Genomic DNA, 18,896 nt, shown 5'->3' with positions numbered 1-18,896 from the left:
ATACTTTCATTTCAATTAGTCTACTGGCAATCTCCAGTGCTGACTTACTCTCAGAAAAGTAATTCCTCAGTCTGAACCTCTAAAAAAAGAAGTGTAACAGTATTTAATGAAAATCAATAAGCGTATTATTGAAACTATTGTATTTATTAATCTATTAAGTTGGTATTTTTTACTTACTTTTATAGATTACAGGGTATTCTTGAAAAGTAGACATTACCATATTTAACAATGAGAGGGAGAAGAGACATAATACTGAACATCAACTTGGGAAAAAAAGTTTATTACACTGGGCTACAGGGCTGCTGCTCAAAGAGACCTGGACATGCTGGAGAAATGTGCTAAAACAAACCTCATGATATTCAGTGATGATACCAGGGGAGGAATAATGTCACTCATTAGTACATACTGAGGACAGCCAGTTGTAAAGCAGTTTTGCAGAAAGGGACCTGAAAATGATCTTTCAAGGCTTTACTAGACAAGACTCTTAGTAACCTGATCTAACTGAACCTGCTTTAAACTGGGCTTTGGGTAAGATTACAGTAAATTCACGAATACAAGCCACACTGAGTATAAGCCGCATCTCTGGGTGTTGGCAAACATTTCGGTTTTTGTCCATAAATAAGCCGCACCCGAATATAAGCCGCTCTGTCATTCGCAGCGAGGACCCGCATGCAACAAAGTTGCCAATTAGTAACAGAACCGCGGGAGGGCAGGGTTTACTGGCTGAGCTAAGGCTGTGCAGGCTCGGCCCGCTCGAGGGTGCCGACGGGGCCAGGTGGCCCAGCCCAGCGCTGCCGCTCGGGGCCGGTCGCCACTGCCACTGGGCTCGGGGCCGGCCGCCGCTGCCACTGGGCTTGGGGCTGGCCACTGCTGTCACTGGGCTCGGGGCCGGCCGCCGCTGCCACTGGGCTCGGCGCTGCCCCGCGGTGGTAGGCAGGGACGGAGCTTCCCCCGCTCCTACGGCAGTGGCGGCGGGCGGGGACGGAGCTTTCCCGCGCCCGTGGCGCCGATGGCAGGCAGGGACGGAGTTTTCCCGCTCCTACCGCGGTGGTGGCGGGTCAGGATGGAGCCTGCCTGCTCCTGCCGTGGCGGGCGGGGACGGAGCACCCCTGCCTGCTCCCCGAGCCGCGGCAATGGCAGCGCGGGGCCCCCCCATCTCTTCCCCGGGCTGCGGCAGAGGAGGGAAGGAGAGAGCTCTCCCGTCTCTCTCCCCACCCCCTGTGCTGCCTGCAGGGATCCAGGCTCCACCCGCGGCGCAACAGAGTAGCAATTTGTAACAATCGCGAAATGCCGGCTTTGCAACTGCTCGGCTCAGCACTCTGGTTGGCACTTCTGAGGTTGTAAATGTCAGAAAATTATTCACATATTAGCTGCTCCTGAGTATTAGCCGCATTTCTGGTTTGGGAGCCAAATCGTAGTCAAAATGGTGCAGCTTGTATTCGTGAAATTACTGTACTTTTTCAAGTCTCAAGTGAACCTATGATCCTGTTGTTTAGGAAGGTATATCTCATGTTGTACTGCCTTCCATCTCTGATAAAACTAAAGTGGAGCTTCAACTGAGGACTGTGCTTGATCTTCTTGGGTGGTTTTCTTTGAGAAAGCAATTCTTCATTCACAGAGTTGCTTGTTTTCATTACATGTAATAGATTATTCTGGACTTCTTTTTTGAGACTGCAGTATTTTCAGAAGCCTATTTGTCACAGTATATCTTGGACATATGTCACATGTTCCTTTACTATGCTTTTTTTTAATAAATCAAATTTTAATCCATCATAATTATGAGTACAGAAACTTTTATGATTGCAGAAGTTCAGTCAGTTTTATATCTACAACTTTTAATCTGAATTTTCTTTTAGATGTCAACATCTCTTTCATAAAACTCAACTAAGAAATTTTTAAGAGGTATGTTGTTCTTCTTCCTTTGCAAAAACCCCAATACTGTTGCACTTTCAAAATGTATTTGAATTATAAGTGAAGTTACTTCTTACTTTCAAGTATGACAATCAAAGAACTTCAAAACTCAAACCCTTCAAACTTTTGCTCACCTTGAAAGTGTGAAGAACATAGAAATCTTGGGTCAATTTAGGAAAAAAAAAAAAAAAAAAACAAGTGAAATGTCCTTCTTCGATGCAAGAGACTCCTTTGGCTGAAACAAGACTTTGTACATCCCAATGTCCCTGCTTTTAACATCTCAGTGCAAAACAGGAGTTATGATTGTGATTAAGATTTTAATCAGTGATGAGTTTATGTTCCAAGACACTTTGCCTTTAGAGATAATAACTAAAAGTTCTGGAAAACTTTCTGACCTCAGAACACTGAACTTTCCATCTTGGAGAACAGAAGTATTCTAACTTCTTGTAAAAATTGAGATGTTTATGCTACTCATACATAAAAGCAGCACAAAGAAAAAGAAACACAAAGGAAACAGCTTTTCTCCTGGATTTTCAGATTCACTACTTTCCTGTAGGTATTGAATCCTCAAATATGCCTCTTCTATGCAAATTGCATGGGAAAAGCAACATATGCACTCCATAACAATCACTAATGAGGAACTTAATTGTTGGGTGTGATCTGCAGCAGTCTGTTGAGGCTTTGCTCTGTTCAGCATATTTTATACCATTTAAAGGTGGAGCATGGCTGCATCAGGCAGCTTGGATAAAGCAGAGAGCAATAGCAACACCCGTAAAAGGGTTAAACTCCATTTGGACTGTGTTTATTTTGTTTTTATGCTTGTTTTTCCCCAGCACTAGCACAGCTAGGATTGTGATCACACTGGGGTTTAACTTCATAAAGGACATGAAAATTAAGGCTTTCCAAAGAACACTCCTGAAAATGGAGTGGTCCTGTTCCCAATTCTCCACTATGAAAGAAAAATAAACAACATTCGCTCATTCCCAAAACCATTACAGCCTTATTCAGAAACCCATAGAAAAGAAAACAAACAAAGCAACAAAAACCTGCACCTTTTTTTTTTTCTTTCTAGAGTGTTTTGAAGTAATTTTGATATGTATGATATATGTAATTCATAACGGAACTGGTACACAAAAATCCTTATGGACAATACTCAATAAAATTAAATAAGAGTCCATGGTACTGTTATGAGTAAAGTTGATGCACCTAGGTAGTATTAAAAATCAGTGTGTAGAAGTATTTATTCTGACTTTGGCATAAATATATTTTCCCCCATCAAACTTCCTGTGATATTTGAATTCCATAAATGATTCTGTTACCAAATTTTATTGTCATGAATTTTCATTAAAGGAGAGTTTTACAATAAAATATTTAATACTCCTGAAAAGTATTATATTTATTTAATTAAGTTTTACAATAAAAACTGATTACTGAAATCACACTTATTCTGCTCAGGAAACAGAACATAATGAGATTTCCTACACGATCAAATGTTGTTAAATAACCCATGTCAGATTTCAGTGATATATGAGACAATTTGGTAGATTTAGCTTCAAATATTGTGCAAATGTCAGAATATACCATTCTTCTCACCAAAAAAAAAAAAAAAAAAAAAAATCATGGGCCTTGTAGAATTCTCTGTAAAAGCAGAAGATCAGTATACTGAACGCCAACTGCACTCACAAAGGAAGTTATCACTCACCAGGCATCCACTTTGAAATCCGAGCACTGAGTTTCAAATCTGAGAACACACTTTAAAACCTCAATCAATTCAACATAAATCTATCTTTCAGAATATGTGAGAAGAAAGATATTTTTCAGCCCCACAAATATGTTGTACGACTATTACATCAAAATGTAATAGTCACAGAGATGGGAAGTGATGAGCATGAAATAAGGACAAAATATTAGTCTAATTATAATGAAAAAATCTTAAATAAGCAGCCTTTGAAAGGAGAATAACTTCTGGACTGAAATGCTTCCAAATCCTCCCTGGATCATTGCTGGATTCATCAATATGTAAAATCATGGACTCATAGAACAGCTTGGGTTGGAAGGCACCTTAAAGACAATCTAGTTTTAACTACTATAGACAGGGACACCTTTCACTACACGAGGGTGCTCAGAGCCCCATCCAACCTGTCCTTGAACACTTGCAGGGATGGGAATCCAAAGCTTCTATTGGTAACCTGTGCCAGTGCCTCCTGATACCTAAACTTACTCTCTGCTTAAAAAATGACTGATCTCATTACTTGTCCATGTAAAAAGTTGTTCCCCATCTTTTTTATAAGTCCTTTTTACGTACTCAAAGGCTGCAATAAGGTCTCTCTAGAACCTTCTCTTTTCCAGGTTGACAACCTGAGCTCTTTCATTAGTGAGGTGTTCCAGACCTCTGATCACCTTCACAGCCCGCCTTTGGACCCACTCTATCAGGTCCACATCTTTCTTGTACTGAGGACTCCAGACCTGGACACAGCACTCCAAGTGGGACCTCACAATGGCAGAGAGGACGGGGACAATTACCTGCCTTGACCTGCTGGGTGCAACTCTTTTGACATAGCCAAGGATGCAGGTGGCTTTCTTGGCTGCAAGTGCACATTGGCGGTCTGTATCCAACTTTTCACCCCTCAGAACCTCCAAGTCCTTCTCCTCAGGGATGCTTTAAACTGAATCTTCTAGTTTGTTTTCATGCCTGGGATTGCCCCAGGTGCAAACCTTGCACTTGAGCTTCTTGAACTACATTAGGTTCTTATGGTCCCACTTCTCAAGCCCATAAATGGCACAATGAACAAGATCTACATTATAATAGATATGCAAAAAATCTAATTAAAAAAGGTACAGTTGATCAGATGTCAGCAATCTTAAGAGAGACCAGTTATCGTGCCCTTATATTGTTTTATTTAAAATCTGAGTTTCCTGAGGGCACAAAACTTTTGCAATCCTTTTAACTCAATAGTCTCCAGTAATTTTTAACCCTTGTCCAGTATCAGACAAATCTAACAGAAGGACAGAGATCTAAATCACTTTATGGTTCTAAGAAGAAAGACCTAAAAAACAATAAGACAAAATTTTGCCTTCCTCATCAGATTTGACAGGAGGCAAATAGTAAAAGTGAATGCAGATAGCCCTGGACTAGTCACCAGCTAGGGCATGACAGGTGCCAGCACATGGCAGTGGGAAGTGAGAGGGTGCTGATAGTTCATAACAGGAAACCATGAGAACTGGATGTACTACATGGAGCTGGGGATTCAGAAAAAAACACACCAGAGTATGAATTTCAAAAGAAAATGAGTAGCCGATACTTTTACACTTAGTTAGCTAATGAGTTATATTAACAGGCCACATGGTGGACACCTTACTCGCACTGAACAGAGTTAATGTCTGTTTTTGGGATGTGAGTTTATAGTTTCAGAACTAAGAGGAGAATCTTCATATTGCATTCCTATTTAAACATGGTCGTGTACTTTTCATATAATGATATTGTAAAAACAGGGGTCGAATTAATTATGCATGTACATAATTTTGCATTATGTTTACTATTGCCATGAAACTATCAAGCCTCAAAAATCAAGCTTTATAAAAAAACGTTTTAAGTAATGAGTTGTATTTAAATTCTGCTTTATCCTAAGGAACTGAGATAGACATATAAAAAAAAAATCTACATATTAGAATTTAGACACAGCAACTATAGATCTTCTACACACTGGTCAGAATGTAGTAATTATCACCTGATATGCAAAGCATGTAAAAAGAAGCCTCTGCCTAGTGTGATGATCTTAATACTATCAGAATCTCTTCATACTAAACAAAGCAAAACAGAGAATTTATTCATCTTAAGCAACACCAGAGAGAATTAATGAAAGAAAAGTATACAGAATATTCTGATGTTGCTCGGGGCTAATAGAAATAGCATTAGAAGATGGAATATCTTCTATCAAATTATGAAATAAATGTATTACTATGAAATTAGGACCCTCAGTCATCAACCACAGGGATCCATCAGTAGTAAACCTAACAAGAACTAAGAGATGCAAAAATCTTCCCATGCAGAGCACTGTCTGTCAACTTACATCAAATAGATAGTTCATTTATTATTTGTCTCTCAAATGAAAGGCAGTTTATGAGGATAAAGAAAAAGAAATCAGTATTATACAAGATGCACAAGAACTAATTGATAAACAAAAAATATGTGAGGTTTCAGGCTATTCTTCTGCTGAATTCACGACCCCTTTCCTACTTTTGAGACATACTACTGTTTTGCAATCAGAATTTTTGAGCTATGTTTCCTATATCAGAACTCAGACTGATAAAATTATGCAGTCCTGTTTCATATTATTCCTCCTGGATTTTTTTTTAATATATTTTGGAAAACTGTTACTCCTCTGTTAGGACTTTCTTTGAAGAAAGTCAGCTCTATTTTGCATGAATACAGAGAAAAACACAATAAACCCTTTCAAGCAGATAAATTTACAACTTTATTTCTAAGTTTTAAGTAGGGGTTTAAAGTATTTCTTTAAGCAGAAAAATCCTACACATCTTACTGCATTTTTCATGTCTAATGAACACTGATCCACTAAAGCCAGAAAGCTACCTTCTTTTCAATATATGTAACAAGGATTATTTATAAATAAATCAAATAATAACAGCATCAATCAGATGTACTTCCCAGCACATTCTCAAGCAAGATACTCATACAGTTAGAATCAGATTCAAAACTCACAAGCATGGTAACGGAGAAAAGGAAAACTAACCAAAAGAATGTGGTTTAGCTGAGGCTCAGCCTGTCCCAAGGGTTATACACTCGATATAGGCAGTTTTGGTTAGCACTTCCCTTGAATTCAATTCTGAATGTGACAAGCCTCAGTAAGTCTCATTTAGCATTCCGTCTAATAAGGAAATTGAAGAGAAATTTAACTGAAAATCATGGCACACAAAGGAAAGAGAGGAAAAATAAACAAAGAAGTTATTTCTTTTACTGTAAGACTTGTGTATATAGTTCATGATGTAAAACAGCCTTTTTTAGATCAGCTGTCCTTTCAATCTTTATTACTAACATGTAGCTACTGCTATTTTGCAAGGGGTTTAAAATACAGTTCTTGAAAAAGAGTAAAGAAATAATGTCACCCATAACTGTGTATAGAAATCTTCTGTAAGGAAAGAAAGCAAATGTTTGTATTCTTCAAGACTTGTACAAGAAATAATAATTAATGTTAAAAAGAATAAATATTAAAATACAATTTTATTCTGCCTTAATAAGTTTTCATTGAATGTGAAATTTCATCATTTTCAATGATATTAGAATCCCTTAAAACATATAAATGATAACATTAACATTTTGTATTTATTTGATTTCTGAGAAAATATTAATACAGATAAATATATATTCTAATGTACGTTTCTGCCTGCTAATCAGTTTTCTGTCTAAACCCTTCCATTCAAAATAGGAGGCCAGTTCTTGAAACCTGGTACGTAAGGATTCATTCCTGCATCCATTGAGTTTGCAGGAAACTTAGGACATTCTTTTTAATTTAGCTCTTGTTCAAAGATAAGCCTTACCTTTTGTCTTTCCAATCATTAGGAGGTATTACATAGAATAATGGATGCAATTAAGAATTTCTGGAACATAGAGTTGAATATATTTTATTTAAGGGTGTGTTTCAAAAGCTTTATGTTTTCAAGTCTTTGTGAGGGACAGAGAAGATACTAATTTCTACAACACCTAAATAAGCCTACTTACTGTTTGGCCAGATTTTTTACAACGTGTGTTTGTTTTTCCTTGGAACCTTGTGATCTCTACAATGGTTTCTAAATCTTTTAATTCAAACAGCTTAATGCATTTTCTGGTGGATGTACCTGTAGGTATCAATCCATTATGTTCTACAACAGGTCACATAAGGTCTGAGACCAGATTACAATATTCTTGTTGGTCTTGAGCCAATCTGCAAGGAAAATGCCTTTATGTTCCAGAAGATTTTTAAATAAATTGTCAACAGAATTCAGAATCCTACAAGATCCCAGCTACTGTGTCAGATCAATGTCTAAACAATGAGTTGAATAGAAATTAACTTCCTATTAGTGGTCACATTAAGATATTCTATTCTGGTGTTTATTCACGTGATAACATTGTTTCAAATCAACATCAACAATTCATTTAACTATGATAAAGTCAGGCTCCACCACTGGTCAACAATAGTGAGAAACATCTTAGATTTTGATCAGCTGAGTGTAATAATTAATCTTAAAAGTTTAGTTTGGTATTAAAAAAGCAGAAGAAAAAATTGATAGACGCTTATGGAAGCAGCCAAAGGCATGTTGGGTTAAATATTTTAATGAATTGCCTTATTGCTGTTATCTACCATAGGAACATCATAATTTCCTCATGGGATCAAAATCACACAGTTCTTGAAATATGCATTTAACAAGAACTGGAGAATAAGCCACGTATAGGAAGAGTATACCTTTGTAACCCATCTCAATACTATCCAGTGGTTAGACTGAAAAAAATTTTTACTGGTTTCAGTATTTTTGCTGTGCCATCTCTGTGCTTTATCTGGAAATACTGGAAAATTAAAAAAATATTGGTGAATCCAAATGCTTTCCAAACTGCCTTTTGCCCATGAATTTAACTACTAGCTGCATTTTGTTAATAGCTTCTTACTTCACTGAAAATCAAAGTGATTTCCAAATATGTCGAAATTGTACATACTCTGAGGAAACCTGGGTGGATTGTCGTTGACATCTGTGAGTGTGATATTTACAGTTGTTGACCCTGACAGCCCTCCGACCTGCCCAGCCATATCTTTGGCTTGAATGACAACGGAATAATGCTCTCTGGCTTCCCTGTCCATATTGTGCAAGGCAGTCCTGATGACTCCTGTGAGAGAAAGAAAACAAAAAAACAAACAAAATATCAGGATTAGCTTGTTCAAGCAAGAGCAAAGGCTGGGCATAACCTTTCTTTAAAGGAAAGATGGAGCTAGGTTGTTTTGAGTTGTTTGTGTCATATATATACATATATAAAACAGAACTCCAGATACCACTAGACAATAAATCTGCTGGACAATATGAAGGAATTGAAACAATATTTATTAAATCAATCATTATATCATTAAATAATTAATCTAACTTCTAACATTACTGACCGAAAATTGCATTGCCAAAATAAGAGTGTTTTCTCTTATAACTCTTTAAATAGTTACTTAATAGAAAATCTAATGAATTGGAACTGTTACCCCAAGGAATAAGACACAAGGTATTTTCTAACAAAAGGTAATTACTTAATTAATATATCACGTATTTCTTAAAACTACCCAAAAGCTAGATTTTCCTATTTGGCAAATCTCAAAAAAAGGTATTTTTGTTTTTTATACATGTCAGTCATAAAGATCTTTGTTTGTTTGACTTAATTAGTAATAGTAAAGTAAAAGATGAGATTTTATTGTTATGACTATATTAGAGAGAGAAAACCAAAATGAATGATCCTAAAATTCTATTTTTTATCCATCATCATTGATTTTTTTTTTCACATTGAGTTACCTATACATGTAGAAGCAAAGGTTAAAATAAAACTATAGACAGACAATTCTGTGGGCACAGCTTAAATTAGGAGACATTTTTCACCTATGATAATAGCCGCAAATTACACCCGGCTAATTTCTTTGATCACAGACTGACAGAGAAATCATGGAATTCAATAAAGAGAAGTGTCAAGTGCAGTGGCAGGGAACCAGTACATGCTGTGGATAGACTAGCTGGGAAGGAGTTTTTCAGAAAACAATCTGGTGTGCTCCTCAATTCAAATATGATCCAGCAATGTGTCCTTGCAGCAAACAAGGCCAACATCTTCCCAGGGTGCATCACGAAATGCATTGCCAGCAGGTCAAGGGAGGACATCCCCTCTGCTCATCAAATCTGGAGTTCTGGGTCCAGTTCTGAGCACATCAGTACATAAAAGACATTAGTAGACTGGAGTGAGTTTCATAGAAATAAATAAATAAATATGCAAAATGTCCAATTTATTAATAATTACATTTTTAAAGAGGTAAAATTTTAGTTTAACTTCTATTGAACTCTGAAAGTGAGCTCCTGCTATAACCAGTAAGTAAATATACCATAGGATCATCAGATGTTGCTTCTGGGTTAATTTTAATCATATAATAAATACCAGTGCAAAGAATTTTAAGAAGTAGAGCCTTCAGGAGAATTTTTATGCATAGCACAATTCTCAAGTTTTTGGTTCTCACAGTTTCAGATTATGTAAAAAGTATTTCCCAGAGCATTATTTTTCTTGTATTTTAAAATTCTTTCCTTGCATTTCTTCAGTAAAACCATTTAGCCATTACTACATATGAAATGGAAAATTTCATATAACTTATACCATTATTTCCATTCTGTTCTGAAAGCAATTCACGCAAAAATGAAGACATCTATGCACAACGAATATTTTTTTAAAGCATCCATGCAGTTTTAGAATTATTTTAACACTGTTTTGCACTGTAAGTTACTCTCCATCAGAAGTGTAGATTTGGACAAACTGGCTAAAAACAGTACAGCAGTCTGGTTTAGCTCGTCAGTACTTTTCTCCTTAAAATTATACCGGTTGAAAGATAATTTTTTTTTTTTTTTTTTTTTTTTTTTTCAGAAATTGCAACATGACATATTGAAAATTACCACAACTTCTACACACTCTAAATTTAGAAAAGGAAATTTACACAGTCATTTAGATAAAAGGAACAGCTATAATTTAAATATGCATTTTCATCGAAATAAATATAGTTCACAACAACTGGTACTACTGTTCTGAAAAATCATTTTTTACTGATAAATTGGAATATAGGAATGTACTAGAACTGAGAGTGTCCTGCTTTGACTTTTCAAATGAATTGATTTAGGGTTTTTTATATTGAAAACAAATGTATCATGCTTATGCATATGCATCCATCCCAAGTATGGGATTTTTTAAAAGAAGTTACCATTTCAACTTGTAACAGACGAAATGTAACATAATAGAACATGTCTTCTACACTATCCTTCCTAGTATTAGCAACTTGCATTTTTAAATTAATTTAGACAAACAGAATTTCCCCTTATTTATGCTTACTTTACTTTACTTCAATGGGTATGATATGGAATCAAGGCTTGGAGATAGTTAATAAGGATTTGTGGATGACTAGTCAAGATTAATCGCTTCATCTCTCTCACTTGCACCAGATTCCCCTTCTCTGAAAACTGAGACAATGAAATTGGGTAGGTTCTTAATTTCAAAGCCTTGTATGCAAAGTTTAGAATAAGAAAACTAGTTTTAAACTTTTGATGGGCTGGCCCATCAAAAGTGAGAAAAGATTTAGTTCCTTCTTTTTCCTGGGTTACATACACAATTATACATTCTGAAATCATATCGCCACTATGAGGCATGTGACTAGTGTGAGGACCCTTATGCTCTGTCCTTGTCACTAGCAGGTCCAACTGTCCTGGCAGCGCAGCACTAAAATCATGCATAATTTCAAGTTTCACTATTGATCCCAAAATGTGCAAGGAGAACCTAGTTGCTTTTTCACTAGGATAATATTAAATGCTCCAGAGGTTTCTTTTAAAGTAGGAATTGCCCCTGAGTATCTTCTGTATGTTTGGCAGGGGTAGCTATATATCCCACAAGAAGACAGGACGTTAATCTTAACAGAGAGATTTCCCTGACTAAAACATTTACCAAAAAACCTGAAAAAGAAAGCTGTTAAAGGTTTTTAAATTTAAACACAGCCGTAATTTTGCCTCATATGTTTTAGGCAGCACTGTGACCCTGTTAACCAAGTACTTTTCAGCTATGCCTTCAGTATTTTTCCATATTTAGTAGGAAAGAAAAACAAGAAAATTAAAGGAAAAAAAGATGCAGATGTCATTACAGGTACACCCCATACTGTTACTGGTATTAAGTAAAGAATTTTTACAGAAGTTTGACTGCTATGCAAAAAAATTAAATGCAACATATGGAAGGGTAAATCTGTTGGACTAGAGCTGGGAAGAACACACAGCTTTGGACCTCTGCCCTGTCATACCTATTTCCATTTTAAAATTATGAGAGATGTTTTTTTTTTTTCTCACATGGAAAGCTCTCCCAAAACCACATTTTCTTCTAACTTCTAAGTTTATTCACCTCTAAAGCACACCAGTTTTGCTAGGTTTTTTAAATTTTAATATTTTTGGTTTGTGTGTTTCAACAGTTTCACCCGTTTTGGAAAGAACATTTTCTAAATTGAATTTATCTTTCTTGACCATGCATGATGAGAAACCTACTTTCTTTCCCAATTAAAATTGTAATACCACCTTTTAAAATTGCAACATTTTTATTTTTCGTATGGAATACATTACATTCATGGTTGATCTTTGATTGACTAATAGACCCATGGCATTTTAGTTCAGTGACATTTCCAAATTAATGAGACCAGAATTACTGTAGAACTGTAGAATTTCTTAATGTGAATAGGACCAATAAGGATGAAGTCCTACCCCCTGCTACTCACAGGGCTAACAAAAATTAAATAATATGTCTTATAAGTAATTTTACTCTATAATGCTATTAAACTTGAATATGCTTTTCTTGCTCTTGCCCGTAACCACACAAGTTTCTTTCTCTGACTGACAGTTCTTCACAACCTTTTGCAATCAAGATATTTCTTCATTATGATCCTACATTTATCCTCAAAGTATCAGATAAAACTGAGAAAAAAGAACACTGAGATGAAAGATTGCTATATCTACTATTGAGGATAGCTCCTTTTCTTTCCTTTTCCCCAACACCTCTGGATTTGAGAAAGCCCTGAAAATAACTTTATTTTTTGCAAGTTTTACTTCCCTCTCAGGTTCTCTGAATTAATTTCTGTAACTGAATAGCATTCAATACCTTTTTTAAACCAAATTTTCTTAAAGATACTTCTGTGCTCTACAACATCTGACAAAGTGTTATATTGTCCTTTTTAGCATTCTGTGAAGAACTATTTAACTTACGTACAAGAAAAGCTACAACAGAAGGACCTACTGTAACTGAGACTGAAAAAATTAAGACTTTTTAATTCTAGTTCAGACAAATATTAAGAAAATATCTGCCACAGCCAGGTGCATATCTAAGCATTTACTGAAGTATTATACTATGTACTTATCATTAGTCTGGTACATTTGAAAGAGTTTATCTTATTACTTACACAAAATAAGAGCTCATTTAGATTCACTAACCACTGAAGAATTTTAGTCATCTTTATTTTACAGCCTACTCCTACATGATATCTGAATTGCCCCAGATAAAACAGGGTCATTTTTAATATTTTGAGCTCAGAGGTTTTCTACCTAATGGGGAAAACAAAAGGAAAACAATCGCACAACTCTAATGGTGAACTGTTTTGTCATGGGAAGTAAGTATTTGTTTGATTGGAAAACTTCCATTCTGTTATTGGAACATGAGCATGGTCACTAGAGATTTGATGAAGGGCCAGTAGGTCACATTTAATCCCCCATATTCTAATTTCTTATATACCTGTATTGCCATGATCATAGACAATTATGATTCAAATGCAATTTTAAGTATCTATTTAATAGTTAACTAAATATTGGAGTTTACAATTTACTGAGGGATTTGAAGTGTTGTGGATGGCAATTTCATTAATATTATTTGTTCTTTCAGAAGAAAAGCACTATTTTTATCACTGCTTTTCTAGGGTATGAATTTAGCCTATTTCATTATAACTTAGTATTCTGAACATATTGTATATATTAAAACATATTTCAAATTCTAATATTATTCTACGTTGAAAGAGAAACACAATTATTTCATTTTAAGATGAATACTAAAAATGTCAGCAAATACTTTTTGTCCTTAAAATTTTAAAATAAAGTTAAAATTTAGAACTCTCAATACAAGTTGACTTGAATTTGTGATTTAGTTAAAAATGGAACCGTAAACAGAAATCTGCAATATAAAGGTGTGGTCTTACTCCATGTTCTGAATTCTTCTGTAATAAAGATTTTTTTTTTAATCTAGCCCTTTGACTCAATCTGCTTTATATAACGAACACTTTGTTCCTTTACAGGGACATACCTACACACTTCACGGATGAAGGTCATAGCACTATAGAAATGACAATTAGTGGTCAATTTTCTCTCACAGTCATGACTGTAGTCCTGAAAGACACTACATCCTTCCTTAAAGAAAATTGTCATTGAATGAAATGCATGAATTTAAGGACAACTGCTAAAAAAAAAAAAAAAAAAAAAAAAGTACTGAAATATAAGAATATTTTAAAAGGAAAATAATAACAATTTTAAAGAATGAGGCTAGAATAGCATTCATTTGCTATCAAAAGAAGAGGCAGATTGACCAGACTGATCGTACTGCAGTGAATACTCTCAGGAGAAAAAAATATTTTAAAATAACTATTAGCAAAAACAGCCTTCACTAAAATCTTTTGGAGTAACAGAAAATTTACAAAATCAAAGAAAGTATTTTGCTTATGTTTCCTAAATTAAGGAATCTGAAGAAATTTTCACTAACTGAGTGAAAATCACACAAATTTATGTGGCAATTGCATGGATACCAAATGTAATCACAGTACCTGCCAATTGTCATAATGGGACAATCAAATTAATTAAATTTAAAATTTGCCATGACATCTCCAGAAAGAAGACAATAAACTCTAATGTGCAATATGCAAATTCTGTAATCAAAGGGATAACTATTATAGAAATAGTCATCCAAAAATATTGTCAGCAGTAGTCTTTTGTTTACTTTTAATCTACACAGAAAGATGTTGAATAGAATTGGTCTTACACTGGTCCCTGTGAATTACCTGGAGGAATCTCTTTTTTTCATGAGAATTCTGTCTTGATGATATCTTTTTTCCTACCTTCCAGGTAGCCAATTCATAACCATTTAATATGTGCTTTGTCACTACTACTAATTGCTATCTAGTTGCAGTAATTTCACAATAATAAGCCGCACCTGATTATAAGCCACACATTACAATACAGGGTGTGATAAAAGGTATCTATTCTATCACCATCTGTTGAAGGTGGGGGCAGTGATCCTTATGTCAACGATAGATATTCTGCTAATGGGCCATCCGTTAAAACGAAACAGGGCATTGTCCTTTATTTTTTCACAACCCAGCCTTCCTCCAGCGAGTCATTTTCTGCTAATGGCCCATTAAGTCCCACTGTGTGACTGATAAAATTACTTCATCCCATTGGAAGTTGCTCCAGCCAGGGGGAAGAACCCAACATTTCTTACGAAAATAAAAACAGAGGTTTTGGGACACTAAGGGAGCCCCTTTCTCCACTGGACTCCAGAGGAAAACTGGATTTCTCCACATCTCCACTGGACCTCTGGAGGGAAACTGCACCTTCTACAGGAGCACTGCTTCAACTGAATCACATCTGTCACTGCAGGAGGATGCAGCCACCATTGAATGGGACTGCTACCAACACCCTGCCTGACAGGGTGTCAGGTTGTACTCTGACTTTGTCAAGGTTTGGAGTTTGTTTCTTTGTAGTATTATATTTCTATTTTAATTTTCCTAGTAAAGAACTGTTATTCCTAGTTCCCATATTTTTGCCTGAAAACCCCTTGATTTCAAAATGATAATAATTTGGAGGGAGAGGGTTTACATTCTCCATTTCAAAGAGAAGCTTCTGCCTTTCTCAGCAGACACCTGTCCTCCAAATTAAAACAGCAACTTTTCATTCTTTGTCCATATATAAGCCGCACCTGATTATATGACACACTTTGGGTTCGGACCAAAATTTTAGTCAAAATGGTGCGGCTTATAATCGTGAAATTACTGTAACTAGAATTGCATGAGCATGGCAATCCTCTCTTGAGATATAACCTGCCATTTCATAAAACAAAGAAATCAGGTTTGTTTAGTATGGCCTATTTTCTGGAAAAACACATGGAAGGGCAATATTGCTATTTCAATTTTATAATTTATTAAATTCTTTCTAGCTTCTGTATTTTTTGCCCAAATTTGCCAGCCTCATATTGCAAACTGGTTTTGCTTGGCCTTTCAGGAAACTGACATACATTTAAATTCTGCAGACTTGCTAATCTACTTTACTCAAGGGGAATCTGCAATCCTTCTTAGATTTGGGACTGGACAATAATTATAGGTCCCCCATTAATCTATTTCTGTTCCCAAAGAGTCAACAATTCAGGGTGAAGAAAAGTAGAAAATTGGCCCTTTTTTTGGGTCCAGATTCTGAAAATACTTCAAAAAAAGTGTTAATTCCTCAGAAACTATTTTTCAATATAATTCCTAAAAATGTGAGAGTAGTTTCTTTTGAAGTACAAATTGCACATAAATTCCTATGATTTTTCAGGCATAAAAATATAGTTAAGCATGCTTTCAACCAAATCTCCTACCTGAGTGGTTTTAAGCTCTTGTAAAATTGTTTTTTTCATTTTTGAACACACATTTTTTCTGCACAAAATTGTTGAAGATGTGGTATGATAAGTAGAAGAAAGCCTTAAAGATTGACTTAGAATAATAAGCATTCCTGTGTCTTGACAACCTGCCACCAAATAATAATTCTCTGCATAATTGTGCGTGATTAAGTAATTTGATTTTGATAGAAGACATCTTGGTGCTTTTGCACAGACTCATGAGTTCTTTGGAATTGGAACCTGAATTACTGGCATTTCTTTAGTTCTGAAGAAATATGTTGCTAGAAGCCAAAATGGGTAAATGGTCAGATCCTCCACCTTGACCACTATGATGCTCAAACTCTGTTCATGTAGTAGGCATGTGACTCAGATAAAGCCTGCAGAAGTATGATGCTATCGCTCTGTTGAAAATGTGGTTTTTGAGAATTCAATTTAAAATGCATTTAAAGAGCAGAGAAGAATTTGTACCCCAAGGGAGGAGGAACAGAATAATTGTTTGCTCACAGATGCTGACAAGTGATGGTTGGTTGTATAACAGAATGAAATGTTAGGCCAAGATAATAGCAATGGAGCCTACCTAGATACAGATAGACGTGACTAACATATATCTTAATGCTGTTTAGATATTGAGGCATTCTCCACAACAGTTTACTTATCAGATATGCAAGCAGAGGAACCAAGAAAATGTGAAGGCCAGGGCAAAGAATGTTGGAAGTGATTAAATTATTCAATAAATGCAATTTCTTCAGGTATAAACTTCTTACAGGTGTATTTAATCTTTTGTGAGGAGGAACAACTTAATGACACATAACAAACAAAGCAGTTAAGTAAAAAGGGGATGCATTCAGTAACCTCTGAACATAGCAGATGGGAATTAAGTACATGAGTCTTCTCAAAGGAAATCACATTTGACAAGAAAGAGCTTAAAACAACCTCAAAACTAACTACTTATTCACAAGCTTGGAAATCCTACTGTCTTAAAATAGAATAGACTGCTAGTATTGAACTGTTCTTCTTTCCCTTTCTAATAGTTTATGAAATAAATTTCTAAATAATAAAATTCTAACATTTCCCTTTATAATGGGTCCAAAAGGGTGTCCAGCTAATAAAAAAATCCCCCAAAAAACTGAATTCAACATACAGTCTTGAAAATATTCCACATCTGGACAAAATTTAATCTGTTGAATAATTTAGTTACAACTGACTAAAGGTGAAGACCTGTAATTCATATTATCTGTTAGTAAGAAAACCTGCTTAGCCAACACACCAAGCATTTACAAATTGGTTATGTCCTTTTCTCCCTGTGACACTCATTCCTTACACACCCACGAGCATTCTACTGAACTGCAGTGCTTCACTGACCCTTGCATACTGTGTTAAGGATGTTGTAGGAGTATGGCATAGCATGCAATTTTTATAAGTCACTTATGGTGCAACCTTACCGAGCACTTCAGCATGCTTATCTGCAAAGTGTGAATGAAATGCATTGAGACTGGTGTCAATATGGAAGTGTGAATACTTTTTCCATCTATCCCAGGCACCTGGATTGCAATGAAAACAATTCTGTTAATGTCCTATGACAGTGGCCATGCAAACTATTACTTTAAAAAAAAAAAAAAAATTACATTCTATAACCAGCTGAATACCATCAATTAAAAATGAATTCTTAATTGTGGGAAGTGCTTTAGTGTTAGATTCAGTATATCAGAGTGTAAATATATGTATATTTGTATATATGATACAACAAATACCTTAAAATATGAGTAACTGGTTTCCTTAGAGGTCCTTGAAAGAAAAATTCTAGGAAAAAATATTATCATACTATTCTCTTGAAAAGCAAAATTAATGACCAAAAACTTTACAAATTCTTTAAAATTTCTGTGCTTGTGTAAAAATCCTAATCTATTCACACAATGAAAATATTAGTTCAAACTCTGCATAAGAGAAAAAATATCTAAGAACTGTACTCTGGATAAACAGAAGGCTGATTGAGGAACCATGGCAGATAGCAAATAGATATTTTTGAATGCTGAAAATATGTATGTGGTAGCTCTAGGTGAACTGTAATTTTCAGAATTTTCTTATGGATGCAATACTGATGGTGATATATAAATAAAATTTAAAGGAATCTTATCACAAACAATCTGACACATGTTCACAAATGTTGTTTTCTTTCTTAGACCAAACATCCACAAAATCTTTGTGTATTAGGTGACATAATAGGTAGCTATTGACTTCTCTTGAGACTCAATCAGGAATTATTGACCTAAAAGTCAGATAGATCTAGTCAGAGAAAAGATAAATCTTTACCTGGAAGTACAATAAATCTTACAACTGGCTGAAAACAGCAGTTTTTGTTGCTCATTCGTTACAGTACACTGCGATCAAAAAAATGATTACTGGATTACTGAATTATCGGTGTAACTTGTTGAAAAGATGCATTCTCACACTACAATAAAGTAAAAAACTTCTAAATAAGGTCACACAAAATATAAAATATGACAGAACTCAATTTTATACAGCTTTTCTCCTTCTAATTTGAGTGAATACTTTATTCAAC

The 18,896-nt window shown here is 35.3% G+C and overlaps 1 protein-coding gene across 11 annotated transcripts in view; it reads right to left on the bottom strand.

Annotated features, from left to right (window-relative positions):
- CDH18 (cadherin 18) overlaps window positions 1-18,896 on the bottom strand; it is a 523,214-nt gene that overhangs the window by 62,686 nt on the left and 441,632 nt on the right. For 9 of the 11 annotated variants that reach the window (XM_033079688.1, XM_033079757.1, XM_033079699.1 and 6 more), the window contains 2 exons: window positions 17,779-17,877; window positions 8,618-8,785 (listed from right to left, as the gene is read on the bottom strand). In XM_033079688.1, coding sequence (XP_032935579.1) covers window positions 8,618-8,785; window positions 17,779-17,877 — 267 coding nt within the window. The remainder of the gene's footprint in view (window positions 1-8,617; window positions 8,786-17,778; window positions 17,878-18,896) is intronic. The other 2 variants (XM_033079763.2, XM_033079772.2) reach the window with 1 other exon arrangement.

The sequence above is a fragment of the Catharus ustulatus genome, chromosome 1 (genome assembly GCF_009819885.2).
Source record: "Catharus ustulatus isolate bCatUst1 chromosome 1, bCatUst1.pri.v2, whole genome shotgun sequence".
NCBI classification, from domain to species: domain Eukaryota; kingdom Metazoa; phylum Chordata; class Aves; order Passeriformes; family Turdidae; genus Catharus; species Catharus ustulatus.
Note: the sequence above shows the minus strand (reverse complement) of the source record. Positions and strands in the feature narration are given on the sequence as shown.